General features: G+C 43.2%; 1 protein-coding gene across 3 annotated transcripts in view; it reads left to right on the forward strand.

Moving 5' to 3' along the window:
• Nucleotides 1–16101, forward strand: part of LOC147121610 (1-acyl-sn-glycerol-3-phosphate acyltransferase delta-like) — a 342875-nt gene that overhangs the window by 251904 nt on the left and 74870 nt on the right. For all 3 annotated transcript variants that reach the window (XM_085981991.1, XM_085981990.1, XM_085981989.1), the window contains exons 4-6: nt 605–766; nt 9716–9869; nt 10794–10896. In XM_085981991.1, coding sequence (XP_085838117.1) covers nt 605–766; nt 9716–9869; nt 10794–10896 — 419 coding nt within the window. The remainder of the gene's footprint in view (nt 1–604; nt 767–9715; nt 9870–10793; nt 10897–16101) is intronic.

Consider the following 16101-nt stretch of genomic DNA (forward strand, 5'->3'; position numbering starts at 1 on the left):
GCTGATATCTGCTCTTTAATCCTGAGTTCCAGCTCAGTTTACCAGGAGCCTTGGTGTGAAGAATGATGCAAGTACACAAGCTAAATTGCTGCAGTTGACACATTGTTTAGTAAAAGATGAATATCTAATATAGCAGATTGTTAGAGGATTTTTTTTATTTTGCAAAACAACTTTTCTTGTTCATAAACAGCAGGCTGCAAATAGCTGTACAGCTGTGTGATTCTGTCACTAATTGGGGGTAATTTTCAACTGGGCAGCATGTGGGGGAGCGAATTGAGAACTCGTCCGATTTTTCATCCTGTTGTTTTCAGTGGGATTATATGAAATTTCGGGAAGTTCGCTAACAGGTGGGTGATCCTTTCTACCAGGTTACCGGCCAGACAGTGAAGTTTAAAACTACCCTCTTTATGCCACCCCTACTGGTCCCATTAAAAGCCCCCCCACCCCATCTCTTCCAAAATTCAATATTTACATACTATTTGCCTTGAGGGGCCCATGTATGCTTTGACTACTTTCCTATACTGCATTGATCATTTTTAAGAATTGTAAACTTTGGAACAGCACTGGTGTTAATGTAACATTTAAAAATTGTTTTCCTGTGTAGAGTTCAAAAGTGCTTGCAAAAAAGGAGCTGGCTTACGTTCCGCTGATTGGTTGGATGTGGTATTTTCTGGAGATAGTGTTTTGCAAGCGACAATGGGAGGAAGATCGCAGAAACGTAGTCCGGAGTTTGCTTAATCTCCGGGATTACCCAGAAATCTTTTGGGTAGGTATAGTGCTCACATCAGAAAATTCAGAACTGAGTTTCCCGTAATAATGACTCAAAATAACACTCTAAGATCACCTAGCCACTTGAAGTCATATCAAAATTCTTGATTAATCCCAATTCTTTTCTTGAGTTAATTTTTCTGCACAGTTGGGTTGTTTTCTATTCTGGAATACCCTGTTGTAAAGTAAAAACTGGTGTTAACTCAGATGGTTAAAATGTGGCATTTGCAGTACAAACATTTTCACTTTTTCCTACCTCAAATGAATTGCTATGTTTACTGCAATTACAGTAGCATTAAAACATGTTATACATTAGGTGTAATTAACATACGTGCAAAGTGGAGTAATTTGAAAAGGATTTGCTCTTGAAATTTGGCATGTTCAAACTGCTAAAAGGGAGAATGTTACAAGTATGCTGGGCTCTCCTGATGGTTCAGTAGATGAAGATTGAACATTTCTGGGCCTAAGTTTGATTCCTGGTTTGGTGAGGGCAAAATCAAGCCCGGCCATGATGCCCCTTGTAATCAAATAGCCTGCCGGCACTCGCTGTCTAGGAGCAACCATGAAGCATGGTAACTTAAACAAGGCACTGGAGGTTGACCAGGAGTTGTGAAACTATATCCCAGTAAGAAGTTGATGCCTCGGGAGAAAATGGGAGGACTGAAAATTGAAGGCCAAATCATAGGAAGCTGAACTTCACTGGAATGTCTATCATCTACCACAATGGGGAGGACCCTATGGGGATTATTAGCAATGGGGAGATAATTGAGCCTGCAAATTACTGTACACTGCTGTTGGCTCTGCTATTCCCCACCTGCCTGTGTTACTCCTCTCCAGTAGCACTCCTCTCTATTATGTCTGTGTATAATTGAGACACGGACTGCAGGAGTTGATTATAACAGGTCTTTACTGAGTGGAGACAACCTGGAACTACTATGCAAAAGTTACTACACAGGCTTATATACAGGGGTGGTCACTACTGGTACTGCAGTATACAGGGGCTGCAGAATATAGTTCCTTCTGCAAAGTACATACACTACAATTCCTCCCCTTTTAGCTAAACAGTACATAACATTCGATTAATAATTAAATAACATATTTACAATTACAGTTGCTAGATACATTAGTTGAAGTTAAGCAATTATAAGTTCAGTCTTTGAGGAGGCTTCCTGATTCTGTCTGGATAACGCCTCTTTGGGGTATCAGGTTCTTCTGGCAAAGTTGATTCGGGATCAACGCCGTTGTTTGGTTCGTTTGCTTCCAATATCACCGATTCTGAGGTAGATGCAATTGGTACTTCGGTTTCATCACCAGGTGTATCAGATCGTGTGTGGAATTGACGTTTTCCAGTGACTCTAGAATCTGGTCAGCATGGCGTCTTACAATGCTCTCTTCAATGTCCACGGTATACATTAGAGGTCCTTGCCATGTGCAGATCATTCCTGGCTGCCATTTCTCTGTGCAGTAGTCCCGGGCCAAAACTGGTTGACCTATCTTGAAACGCCTGGTCGGCCTTTCATTCATATTCTGAAACTGCCTGTTCTCCACATCTCTTCTGATGTTTGGCTTAACCAAATCCAAGCGGCATCGTAGTCTTCGATTGAAGAACATCATGGCTGGAGTTTGGTTGGTAACCGCATGTGTCGCATTCCGGTAGGCAAACAAGAAGTTATCCACCTTGTGTTGTAGGGGTATGTCTTCATTACACATTGCCTTGATAGCCTTCTTGAATGTTTGAACAAACCTCTCAGCCAATCCATTGGTGGCTGGATGATATGGGGCGGATGTGTAATGCTTAACACCATTGTTCTTTAAGAACCTCCGGAACTCTTCAGACACAAACTGTGGTCCATTGTCGGCGCAAGTCTGTTCAGGCAGCCCATTTCTGGCAAATATGGTTCGTAAGACTGTGATAGTTTTTTCTGTGGTGGTTGAGGACATTTTTATTACCTCTGGCCACTTTGAATGTGCATCCACCGCAACTAAAAACATCGAGTCCATAAATGGACCAGCAAAATCAATGTGTATCCTTTGCCATGGAGATGAGGGCCACTCCCATGGATGTAGAGGGGCTTGTGGTGGGGCGTTTTGGACCTTCTGGCATCCTGTACAGCTCTTGGTCATCTCTTCGATTTCTCTATTGATTCCCAGCCACCACACAAACGCTCTGGCTAAGTTCTTCATTTTTACCCCTCCCAGATGACCCTCATGAAGCTCATTGAGCACTCTATCCTTCAATTTGGGTGGAATTACTACTCTGGATCCACACATCAAGGTTCCTCTGCACACTGACAGCTGTTCTCTTCTCGGCGAGAATGCTGGCAGCAGTGGTTCGCCATGTGCTGACCATCCCTTCACCGTTAAATCATAGACCCAGGAGAGTGTTGGGTCATTTCGTGTTTCCTTTTCTATGTTTGCATTCGTCACAGGGAGACATTCGACTATGGTCGAGTGGAATATCTCCACTGGATCCACTGCAGGTGCTTCTTCCACCGTCGGCAACGGTAGGCGCGACAATCCATCAGCATTCCCATGCTGTTTAGTTCCTTTGTACTCGATGTCATATTGGTGTGCCCCTAGGAAAAGGGACCACCTCTGTAGCCGTTGTGCTGTCATTATCGGTACGCCCTTCTGAGGGTTGAAAATGGAGACAAGAGGTTGATGATCAGTTAGTAGAGTAAATTTCTGACCGTGCAGGTAGTGATTGAACTTCTTCACCCCCCACACCAGGCTGAGGGCCCCTCTGTCAATCTGGGCGTAGTTACGCTCGGCTGAAGTTAACGAGCGTGACGCAAAAGCTATCGGCCCCTCTGAACCATCAAGGAATTTATGTGACAGTACCGCTCCAATGCCGTAGGGAGACGCATCACACGCCAGTCTTATCGGTAGTGATGGGTTGTAGTGAGCCGATAGTTCTCTTGAAGTGATTAGATCCTTACTCTTCTGAAAGGCCTGCTTACATTCATCGCTCCATTTCCATGCTACTCCCGTTTGTAGTAGGGCGTTCAGTGGGTGCAGAATTGTGGACAAATTCGGCAAAACCTATGGTAGTAATTCACCAATCCGAGGAATGACCTCAGTTGTGACACATTTTCAGGCGCTGGAGCCTTAACTACCGCTTCAATTTTGTCAGGGGACTTATGTAACCCCTCTTCATCAATCACGTGGCCACAATACGATATCTGTTTCTTAAAAAACTCGCACTTGGGGCGATTGGCTCGTAGCCCATGTTCTCTTAGTCTAGTGAGCACCTGCTCTAGGTTGGCAAGGTGTTCACTGTCATCTTCACCTGTCACTAGGATGTCGTCCAAGTAACACAGAGTCCCCGGAATCCCTTGCAGGACTTGTTCCATCGCTCTTTGCCATATCGCCAGAGCTGATGCTACTCCGAATACCAGTCGATTATACTGGTAAAGACCTTTGTGAGTGTTTATCGTGAGATACTTCCTAGAGGATTCTTCAACCTCCATCTGCAAATATGCTTGTGCTAGGTCAATTTTTGTAAAACGCTTCCCTCCAGATAGTGAGGTGAAAATATCTTCTATCCTCGGGAGAGGATATTGTACTGTGTGAAGGACTGGGTTCACCGTCACCTTGAAGTCCCCACAGATGCGAACCTTCCTTGGCTCCTCAGACTTATTGTTTAATGTTTTCTTCATGACAGGAATGATGGGTGTCACCCACTCGCTCCAGTCTACCTTAGATAACACGCCTGCATTCTCCAGATTCTCCAGCTCTGCCTCGACGGCTGGGCGAATTGCATATGGTACCGGTCTTGCTTTGAAAAACTTGGGAATTGCATTCTCTTCTATTTTTATCGAGGCGGTTACGCCTTTGAGTTCCCAGTTCTTGTTGAAATACCTCTTTGGCATTAGCTAAGATTGTTGACAATCGTCCAGGAGTGACGTCGTCATCCTTTTTACCAGCCACCGTCAGTGCCTGAATGGAGTGCCAGTCTAAACTTATCTTTCTGATCCATTCACGTCCCAATAACGGTGGTCCACCATCTTGCAGTATGTACAGATACAATTTCTGTATTTCCTTGCCGTTGTATTCGACAGGCACCCTTATTTTTCCTCTGGGGTATACTTTTTGCCCCGTATACGTTTTCGAGACAATGGATGTCTCTTTCAAGGGTATGTGTGAGAATAGCTGCTCGTAGTCTCGTCGATTCATGACGGTCAGAGCTGATCCTGTATCCAATTCCATTTTGACTTGGGACCCTGCTATCGTGAGGGTGACCCAAATGGTTCGGTGATCCTCTTTTGCGATTACGTTGTGAAGTTTGAGACAGCTTAGTCTCTTGTTCCCGGATTCACTATCGCTCATTTGGTCTTCGGAACTACTGTCCGTCATCTTTTGTACTTTCCTGTACTGTTCCTTAGTAGCCTTTTTGTTGTCGTTAGTCTTCTTCCCAGACCTGCAAACTCGTGCAATGTGTCCCATCTTTCCGCATTGCCTGCATATTTTGTCCTTGGACCAGCAGTCCTTCTGGTCATGGGTTGTTCTGCCGCAGCGATAACATTTTTCAAATCCCCGTGTCATTTCGTGGGTGCCATATTCCTGTGGCTTTTGCTGTATTTCCGCAGCTCCCCTTGCTGCTGCTTCGTACGATACTGCCACGCTGAAAGCCTTGTCTAGCGTCAGCTCTTTCTCTGAGAGTAACCTCTTCTGGGTTCCTTCACTCAGGAGTCCACAGACAAATTTGTCCCGTAGGGTATCTGCCAGTCCTGCTCCGAACTGGCAGTGCTTTGATAGCTTGCGTAGTTCCGTAAAGTAATCAGCATTGCTCTCATCTTTATGCTGATTTCTCCTGTGGAATTTAAATCTTTCTGCTATCAGCAGCGGTGTAGGATTTAGGTGTTCCTGTAGGATATCAACAATTTCGTTAAAACTCTTCACCTTCGGTTTGGCTGGAGTAATCAGGTTCTGCCAATAGGCCGTACGTTCTTGCGCCCATTAAGTTTAGTAATACCGATGCCTTTTTCTCATCGGCTGCTTTGTTTGCCTCGCAATATACCTCGACTCTTTCCACATACGTGGTCCAGTCTTCTATTGCATTATCGAAGGCAGTGATATTGCCAGTCTTCGGCATCTTGGAAATCTAAGATGGCGCCTCCCGCGCTTTGCCTTCTTCCCCGATTTAACAAAATGGCGCCTCCCGCGCTTTGCCTTCTTCCCCGCTGGATTAAGATGGCGCCTCCCGCGCTTTCTGTCTTCTCCACTGCTGCTAGCGCTGTTGCTGGCGTTTTATGCCTTGATGGCGATGCCCTATGGTCTTCGCGCACTTCCCCCCACGCTGCTGCTAACGCCGCTCTCCACGGTTCCCGTGGCAAACTGCAGCTCCTCGCGGCTTTCTGCGCTTCTAATTTTTATTATTTCCCCGTCGTCAGAGTAACACTGCGGGACACTTGCCTCCCTCTTCTCGGGTCTGTACGCTGCACGGCTTCGTAGTACCGGCCGCGCCCTGTGTGCTCCACCCTCTCTCTCCTCTTCCCGACAACGCTGCTCGGCCCCGTTGAAAAGCCACCCGATCGAGCTCTAGACCGCCGCAGCCCGGGAAGGATCAGTGTACTACCTGCCACCAGCCCGATTAGCTGAAACACCATCGACAGGATAACCAAGCCCCGCTCTCGACAGCCTCTCCTGCAAATCTTCAACTCCGATGAATCAGAGGCGGATGCCCACGGTCGACGCCCGTTTCTTCTGTTCGTTTATTATTTTAATTTTTTTCTTTCTTCCTTCTGGCCTCGACCTCTGATAACTTCGCTTCAGGGATGGATCCCCATGAGGTGGTGCAGACTGTAGGTAAGTTCGGATCTGCTCGTCGCCAGTATTATGTCCGTGTATAATAGAGACACGGACTGCAGGAGTTGGTTATAACAGGTCTTTACTGAGTGGAGACAACCTGGAACTACTATGCAAAAGTTACTACACAGGCTTATATACAGGGGTGGTCACTACTGGTACTGCAGTATACAGGGGCTGCAGAATATAGTTCCTTCTGCAAAGTACATACACTACACTCTCGATTGCTGCTGGGAAGATTAGCTGGTATTGCACAGCTTATCAATCAACTCACCCACATACAACTCCAGTCGCTGGATGTTCCACACACCTGTGGAAATCTGTCGCAAACAATACCTTGATGCCAACCACAGGCCCCCAATTAGAGGTAGGCAGTATGCGCTCCTCTCCGATGATCCAGTTGGCACTTCTTGCAGTACTGGTCAGGGCTGCTGACTTCAGTAGAGAGCACTCCAGTTATAGTGAGGAGTATATTTAAGCACAAATGTTAATTTTAAAGTCGATCTTTGATAATTGAGATTCCATTGTAACTGGATCCTATTTATGTATACTAATTAATTAGAAAAAATTTCTCCCCTTTATGAAACTGTGTTTATACTCTTAAAGAAGCATTAAGTCTACAGGACATAAGGAGGCCATTCGGCCCAATGTGTCTAAGTCCACTCTTTGTTATGTTAAAGGCACTACAGGAAACTTTGTGCTATCCGGAGGTGAGCTATCCGGCAAACTGGAGCCACCGGCAGAAATCAGGTGCCGTTTTTTATTCTTCTTGTTTGTTTTCTTTGCTTTTTTTTCCCCCAGTCAAGCAGTGCAAGGTCTGTAGCTATAGCAACAGCTTTAGCTACAGACCCTTGCAGCCACACACGAGTGTTTAGAAGCTGTTGCTAAGCAACAGTGATTGTTGTCAGACACGGAGATAAGAATCTCCGTATCTTTCAACATTAACTCAGGAGTGTACGGCACTTTTTAGGCAACGGCAGCAGCTCGGTCCCGTCGGTGCCGGATAGCACAAAGTTTCCTGTATATAAATTCTCAAGTTCCTTCATCCTTGAGCTGCCCTATCCTTTCTCTAACTATTCTTGCACTTTTTATATGCTTATTAAAGCCATTACTATTTCCTTTTTGAATTAACTGCTTGTTTTTTTTTCATATTCTCCCTTTACACCACCTCTCACCACTTTCTATTTTTTTTTTAGTATTGGCAGACATAATTTTATATTATGCCTCACACTTCAATTTTAGTTTAGTTGTAATTTTTTTATCCATGGACCCCTTTGTAGTCCCTTTTCACCTTTTTATAGGAATATATTTTGTACTTATCCATCTCATATTTGAAGATTTCCCCACTGCTCATCCATCCACCTGTTTTCTAACCTTTTTACCCAGTTAATTTGGACAAGGTCCTTTTTATCACACTGAACTGTATCTTTTTCCTGTCCAGCACCTTCATCTTTGACTATTTCCTTGTCCCCTTATATTCTTGCATTAAACCTAATTATGTTGTGGTTACTATTTCCCAATTATTCTCCTACTCTAAATAGTTATTTATCCCACTTAATTACCCAGAACTAATTCAAGAAATGCTTGTTAGGAAACATTAGGATCTCTGAAGCAGTGGTGGATGCATTTTAAAAAACATTCCCCACTTTGACCACATGTGTTACCTGTATATTTCTCTCTCTTGGGATAGTTAAAATTGGCCAGTATTATTGCCATGTCTTTTTTGCATATATCTTTTGAGCTGTCTGCAAATCTCCAATTTAATCTCATTTCCACTGTTGGGTCTGTAAAAGAGAATTGTACCATTTCTCATCCCATTTCTTAATTCTTTCCATGTGGATTCTGTTTAAACGTAACCTCCTTGCATTCAAGCACTGTGATGGAATATTTTTTTTTTTACTTAAGTTTTGCCACCATGCTGTTCTTGTGGAACTTTTTTAATTTAAAATGTTCGTTAATTACAACAACAACTTGTATTTATATAGTGCCTTTAAAGTAGTAAAACGTCCCAAGGCGCTTCATAGGAGTGTCATAAAACAAAATTTGATACCGAGCCACATAAGGAGAAATTACAGCAGATGACCAAAAGCTTTGTCAAAGAGGTAGGTTTAAAGGAGGAAAGAGAGGTGGAGAGATTTAGGGCGAGAATTCCAGAGCTTTGGGCCTACGCAACAGAAGGCACGGCCACCCATGGTTGAGCGATTATAATCAGTGATGCTCAAGAGGGCAGAATTAGAGGGGCGCAGATGTCTTACGCAATTTCTTATCTCTCTGCCTATGGTGATTGTAAAAGTGTGACAGCGGACCAAGGGTCTTATGGCCAAACAGAAAAGCACTTCTGTCAGAAAGAAGTATATAGGGTATAAATGAGCATCCTCCCGAAATTATCTGAAGATGTTTTCATGATCTGGCAATTATTAATAACTGATAACAATACTAGTGATCTGTTTCAAACAAAGAAGTGCTAAAAGCAAGGAGCTTGTGCAGTTCTGCAGATGTTCCGATTGAAAGTGAATGTATCCAAGAAATTTAGCTAACTTTCTGAGCAGTGTTCACATTGACATTAATGCTAATGGTGATTATAATCTAATGCTCACTAGTGGTAAAATTGCATTTGATTTTGCAGTGCAGTAGAATAGTCTGAGCACGTTGCATTTAAATCAGAAATTCAATAGACTTCGGATGGGCTGCCACAATTTATTCTGTTGTGCACTGTCTGGATGGAAAGGTTGTCCAGAACAGAGCCTACAGCCACACTTTTTTTTTAAAAGCCCTCATTAGTGGGATTGAAGGCGCAGCTGATTGCACGCCAGTCCTTTACTAATGCAATCTTAACACTGCATTCAGAAAAATTTAAGGTTGGCAGTGAGCCTTCACTTCACTGCCTAAGCTGATATCTTAATGATATGCCTTCTGGCCTAAGCTATTGAGAATTTTTTTAATGCTTCATATGGAGCTACTTAAAGGGACCCAGCATTGCCACCGAAACACAGGTTAGATTTTCCTTGCAACAAAGCAAGAATGCAGTATCTGGCTCTGAGGTCAGTTTTGGTGGCATAGTTTTCTACAGCAGCGTCTACAGTCTATTCTTAACCATTTCTTCCTGCTGGCTTTGATATCTTGCCCGACTTATTTGCAGTTTCTAATTCACTGCGAAGGAACACGATTTACAGAGAAAAAACACCAGATCAGCATGCAGGTGGCTGAAGCCAAAGGCTTACCCAAGCTAAAGTACCACTTGCTCCCTCGAACAAAAGGCTTTGCACTCACCGTACAATGTTTAAGGAATGTAGGTAAGGGTGCAAGTATTTGTAATAAGAGTGTATGAGAGCTGCAGTATGCTGCTCTTGAGATGCATAAAAATGTCTGCAATATAATTTCTCACACAGTCTGCATGGTTTGCAAGAAGATCTAGCTTCCATGGGCATCATTTGGCCTTTATAGCAGTCATCTGGGTTATTGATTTTCAGGTTAACCCAACAAAACACACATTTTCCTGCCAGATATTGTTTATAACACTGTGGTATCATGTGACAACCAGGAAGGTAGAATGCAAACTAGATGGACCTTGGTCTTTCTTGTCTAGCAATTCCTATGTTCCTATGAGAGGGGAGGGGGTATACCCGAATCACCTTGAGTGCTGCCTGTAATGCTTGATTGTTGATATATACTTACAATAAACTTTTAGTTCTGGTAATAATGATCAGGAGAATAACAGCCAGTTCAAAAGTAGGAATGTGAAGCAATCCATGCAGAAATGTAATTCTAGCTCCCATCCCTGACTGTGTTCCAAAGTCATCCTTGTTTTAATGCTTGCTACTCCAGGCTGATGACTGTGTGGCTGATTATATAATGGTTTCAGATTTCCTTTCTTTTTTGCTGCAACAAAACATCTATAAATGTGAAAGCATTGATAAAACATCACATTTGTTACAAAAAACAGTAAAACATCACAGCCTCAAAACTAAAAAAAATCCTAGTTTATAACTTTGTATGCCTAGATGTTCATTGTCTTGAGACTTTGCCACAACAAGATGATTAACCTGCAATGAAATACATCAGGCATGCGATTTTGTGACTGGATCTGTTTTGCCTTTTACTTTTTATTGACCTGTGTTTTTTACTGGTTTTAGTTAACTGGATCCATTTACAATTATAAAATAGATTATATATGACTTTTATTGCTTTGTTTTTACTTGGAGAGTTGTTTTCTCTAGTTTCAGCTGTGTATGATGCTACACTCAATTTCAGAAATGGTGAAAACCCGACATTGCTAGGAACTTTACATGGAAAAAAATACCATGCAGATCTGCACGTTCGGTAAGATGCCAGAGGTTTTTGCACCACTATTGTACAACCATTTTCCCTTGTATTTTTGTGGTGATTATTCTTGTTTTATAAGAAGCATTGTAATTGGTTGCCTGTTTTCCTGCCTTGAGATACATGCTGTAAACCTATTGGTTAGTTGATGTCATGTGACCTGTGGTGGCCATCTTAAATTCAGTTCTCCACAGTCTGGTTGAGACTGGGAGCTTAAGACGTACTGCTGGTTTTTAAGGTTAATAAAGCCTAGCTTTTGAAAGGCAATTTACTCTTCATCTCAATTTATTAACCTTGAACTATAATGGAACGATATCTTCGACCGGAACGATTTAATGCTGACCCTAATTCTGCAGGAGTGGATGATCAATGGAAACATTGGTATCGTACATTTAAAAACTTTTGGGGTGTGTTGGATCAGCAATCTCTAAAGTTGGATATACTAATCAACTACATTGCTCCGGATGTGTACAAGTATATTTTGGACTGTGAAACTTATGAATTGGCTATTGTTACGTTGGAAATTTTTTTTGTTAAACCCAAAAATGAGGTATTTGCACGTCACCTTTTATCTGCCCGTAGGCAGCAGGCGGGAGAATCCTTGGATGCTTATTTGCAGGCACTCCGGCGCCTTGGTGCTGACTGTAATTATAGGGCCGTGTCTGCAGAAGAATATAAGGAAGAGTCGGTACGGGATGCATTTATTAATGGATTACTGTCTAGATCAATTCGTCAGCGGTTGTTAGAAAATAAGACCTTGGATCTTAAGAGTGCTTTTGAGCAGGCCTCTACATTGGATTTGGCTCAGAGAAGTTCGGATTCTTATGCTCCTTTTGATCGGCCTGCGACCATGGTTTTGGCAGTTCCGGATGGAAGGGAATTATGTGGATTTAATAGGAGTGGTTTACCAGATTCCGAAATAGTTTCTACTTTGGCAGCTGTTGCCCCTAGGATTCAGAAGTGTTATTTCTGCGGGAACGCCCAGCACCCTCGTCTGAAGTGCCCTGCCCGGGAGGCTGTGTGTAGTAAATGCGGCAAGGGAGGTCATTACGCACGTGTTTGTAAATCGGTTGCCTCCTCTGCGACCATTCAGCCTTTAGATAGGGCGTTTATTGCATCAGTTTCTGCCGCCTTTTCCCATGGCCTAAACAAAGCTATAGTTATGGCCCAAGTTAATGGGTTAGAAGTGAAGGCCCTTATAGATACGGGCAGTACTGAGAGTTTTATAAGTCTTCAGTTTGTGAGGGAGAAGCGTTTGAAAATTTCGCCTGTTTCCTATCAGGTGTGTATGGCTCAGATGACTCTCACCTCACAAGTAGCTGGTTGTTGCCTTGTGAAATTAATTCTCTTAGGTAATACGTATACTGATATACGCCTATTTGTTCTGCCTAATCTCTGTGCGGATATTTTGATTGGTCATGATGTGCTTCAATTACATGAGTCCCTCAGTCTTTCTTTCGGAGGAACTAAGCCACCTTTGTCTATTTGTGGATCAACTTCTTTATCCATTTCTCCATTATCATCTTTTACTAATTTGATGTCGGACTGTAAGCCAATTGTTACTAAGTCAAGAAGGTATAGCAGTCAGGATAAAGAATTTATTAATCTTCATAATGCTTTGTGCCATCCTGGTGCTACGAGGATGATACACTTCGTACGCAGTAAGAATTTGCCCTTTTCAGTTGAAGATGTCAAGCGGATGACTTCGTCATGCTCTGTGCGAATTTCTCTAAGCTTCAACGAGCTCATCTTATAAAGGCTACTTTTCCCTTTGAACGCCTGAGCATTGATTTTAAGGGGCCCCTTTCTTCAACGACTCAGAATCGATATATATTTACTGTTGTGGATGAGTTTTCAAGGTTCCCTTTTGCTTTTCCTTGTACAGATGTATCAGCTGCTACAGTTATTAAATGTCTGACTCAACTTTTTGTCATCTTTGGGATGCCTGCGTATATCCATTCGGATCAGGGAAGTTCTTTTATGTCTTCCCAGTTGAAGGAATACCTCCAGAGTTGGGGAATTTCTATTAGCAGAACTACCCCGTATAATCCCCAGGGCAATGGACAGTGCGAACAATACAATGGGGTGATCTGGAAGGCAGTTATGTTGGCTTTGACATCTCGGAACCTTGAGAATATACAGTGGGAAATGGTATTGCCTGATGCCCTGCATTCCATTAGATCATTGCTTTCAACGGCTACTAATGTGACTCCCCATGAAAGGCTCTTCAACTATCTGCGGAGATCCACTACGGGATATTCGGTACCTTCATGGCTTACTATGCAGGGACCTGTGCTGCTCCGACGCCATGTTAGACTGTCAAAGTATGATCCTTTAGTGGAGGAGGTGGAGCTATTGGAGGCAAATTCCCAATATGCTCACATTCGATTCCAAGATGGGAAAGAAAGTACGGTTTCAGTTAAAGACTTAGCTCCTTGTGGTGGCCAGCCCTCTTCTGAGGATATTAACAATAGCTATAATTCAGATAATGTTGATGTCGTCACAGATACTATGACTATTTCCAATCCTATTGCAGACACTTACAATTCTCTTAGTCTGCTCTCGATGGATGTTTATGACTCTCCCAGTTTACCTTCTAATGGGACTTCCAATTCAGAAACCGTTGATAATCAGGATATTAATAGCCTCCCTGCAGAAGATATTTCTGCGTCTCCTGGTGTGGGAGGGCAAGGAACTTTATCAAGGTTAAGAAGGTCGACATGAACAAGATATCCGGTTGACCGATTAAAAAATGGACTTTTAAAATAATTTGATAGTAAAATTTTAAAATTGTTGAAATATTATACATGTATTGTTTTAGTCATAAATAACTAATTGTAAATTGTAAAGGCTACCTGGGTTGAAGTATATTTTAAAAGGAGGGGTGAATGTGGTGATTATTCTTGTTTTATAAGAAGCATTGTAATTGGTTGCCTGTTTTCCTGCCTTGAGATATATGCTGTAAACCTATTGGTTAGTTGATGTCATGTGACCTGTGGTGGCCATCTTAAATTCAGTTCTCCACAGTCTGGTTGAGACTGGGAGCTTAAGATGTACTGCTGGTTTTTAAGGTTAATAAAGCCTAGCTTTTGAAAGGCAATTTACTCTTCATCTCAATTTTGTTGTAGAGTCTTTGGCCCCAATATTTACGGGGAAGGGGTGGGTGGAGGGCATAGTTTAGTGGAAGTATCGGTTTCACTCACGCCCTGCTGAATTTGGAAGGACCTGATTACCATTTTTGGAATGAAGGAGAGTGGGAGAGGCGGCGTGGAGATGTGGGGGATGGGATGCGTGGAGGTGATGGGGGCGGCGTGGAGAAGATTGCGGGGCGGGGGGTGGGATGTCAGCGTGGAGGAGATTGCAGGCCGGGGTGGGGGAACATGAGCAGGTGCGGTGAGGAGATCATGGGCCGTGGAGTACACCAGAGTGGTGGGGGTCAGATTGCTGGAGAGGTTAACAAGGTAGCTTGGTGGGCCGGGGGAAACACTCGTTCCTCCTGGCCCACAAGCAGTGCTGGAAAGGCACTTGCCTGTTCTGTCCAGCAGTCCTCGCCACCCTTCAGCTACCGGATTTCCTGAGGACTGGGAATCCCGGCCGGCCAGTGTTAAATCCCACCTCCGATAAAACCGGAAGTGAGCAGGTTGGGTTCAGGTTTGAGATTTTTCACATTTTTACCCACCTGTTTGGGGGGTTAAAATTACCCGCTTTATACAGACACCTGGATTTTCATGCTGGTGTTTGGAAAAGCTTTCTGGTTTTGCAATCATACATATCCATGATATGACACAAGAGAAATCACATAGAATCATAGAATGATATAACACAGAAGGAGGCCTTTTGGCCTTTGGTAGAGCTATCCAATTAATCCCACTCATCTGCTCTTTTCCCCATAACCCTGTAAAGCTCTGCGCATTTTTCCCCTTCAGGTATTTATCCAATTCTCTTTTGAATTTTACTATTGAATCTGCTTCCACCACTCTTTCGGGCAGTCCATTGCAGATCACAACAATTCGCTGCGTTTAAAGAAAAAAATGTTTCTGCATGTTGCTTCTGGTTCTTTTGCCAATCACCTTTAAATCTGTGTCCCCTGGTTACCGACCCTTCTGCCACTCGAAACAGTTTTTCTGTATCTACTCTATCAAAACCATTCATGATTTTGAGCACCTCTTTCAAATCTCCTCTTAACCTTCTTTGCTCTAAGGAGAACAACCCCAGCTTCTCCAGTCTCTCCACATAACTGAGATCCCTCATCACTGGTACCATTCTAGTGAATCTCTTCTGCACCCACTCCAAGGCCTTGACATCCTTCCTAAAGTGTGGTGCCCAGAATTGAACACAATACTCCAGCTGAGGCCTAATCGGTGTTTTATAAAGGTTTATCATAACTTCTTTGCTTTTGTACTCTATGGCTTAGAAATTGGAGTAGGCTGGTAACCTCACTGGCCAAGGCTAACGGCCGCCCGCTGAGAGAACACAGGCAGTACCGGTATTTTGTTGCTGCCTGGTAATTAACATCAGCGATGTGGAGAATTTGTGGTGTAACGAGCTCTTTCTGGTGCTAAAGTCAGCAGGAGGCCGAAGGTCGTGTCTGTGTCCTGCTTGCATTTAAGGAGAAAGAGGAAGCAATGAGTGAACCTGTAGGCCATGTGCAGAACAGTTGCCATTTTACTGTAGTTACAACAATTTACCTGCCACCCACTCGCCAATCAATGTTAGAGCATTGCATTCGGCTTTTGTGGAGAGAGCTCCCTCTTGTTTAAAGCGCATCAAAGTGACACAAGCAAAGCTCTGGAATCCATCTATGGAAGTCATCTTTTAAATCAGCTCAGGCTTCGGCTCACATTTTCTACAGATGGAAAAAGGGTTTGGCAACTTGTTTATGCATTTCTGGGGAATCTGTGGTTTGACCGTACTTCGGGTTTTATGGGAGGAGAAGGGGTGTGGGTGTACAACAGGGCAAATTAATTCTCGGAAGTCTGTACCTCTCATAGCGCCGAAGGCATGCAGCATTCAGTGTTGTTGAAAGGGAACACAGTTCATTTTTTTTACATTGAGCCAAGATGACCCATTTAATGCTTTCAAAGACTCTCCCCTATCACTTTATCCACACATCTCATTCTAAAGGAATAGAGATTAAGCCAAGCTCCTTATTTTAAATGTTTTTTTACATTTTCATGAAGCAGGAAGAAAAATATAGGACAGGAG

The sequence above is a fragment of the Somniosus microcephalus genome, chromosome 3 (genome assembly GCF_052327205.1).
Source record: "Somniosus microcephalus isolate GS21.2 chromosome 3, FLI_Smic_1.0, whole genome shotgun sequence".
NCBI lineage: Eukaryota > Metazoa > Chordata > Chondrichthyes > Squaliformes > Somniosidae > Somniosus > Somniosus microcephalus.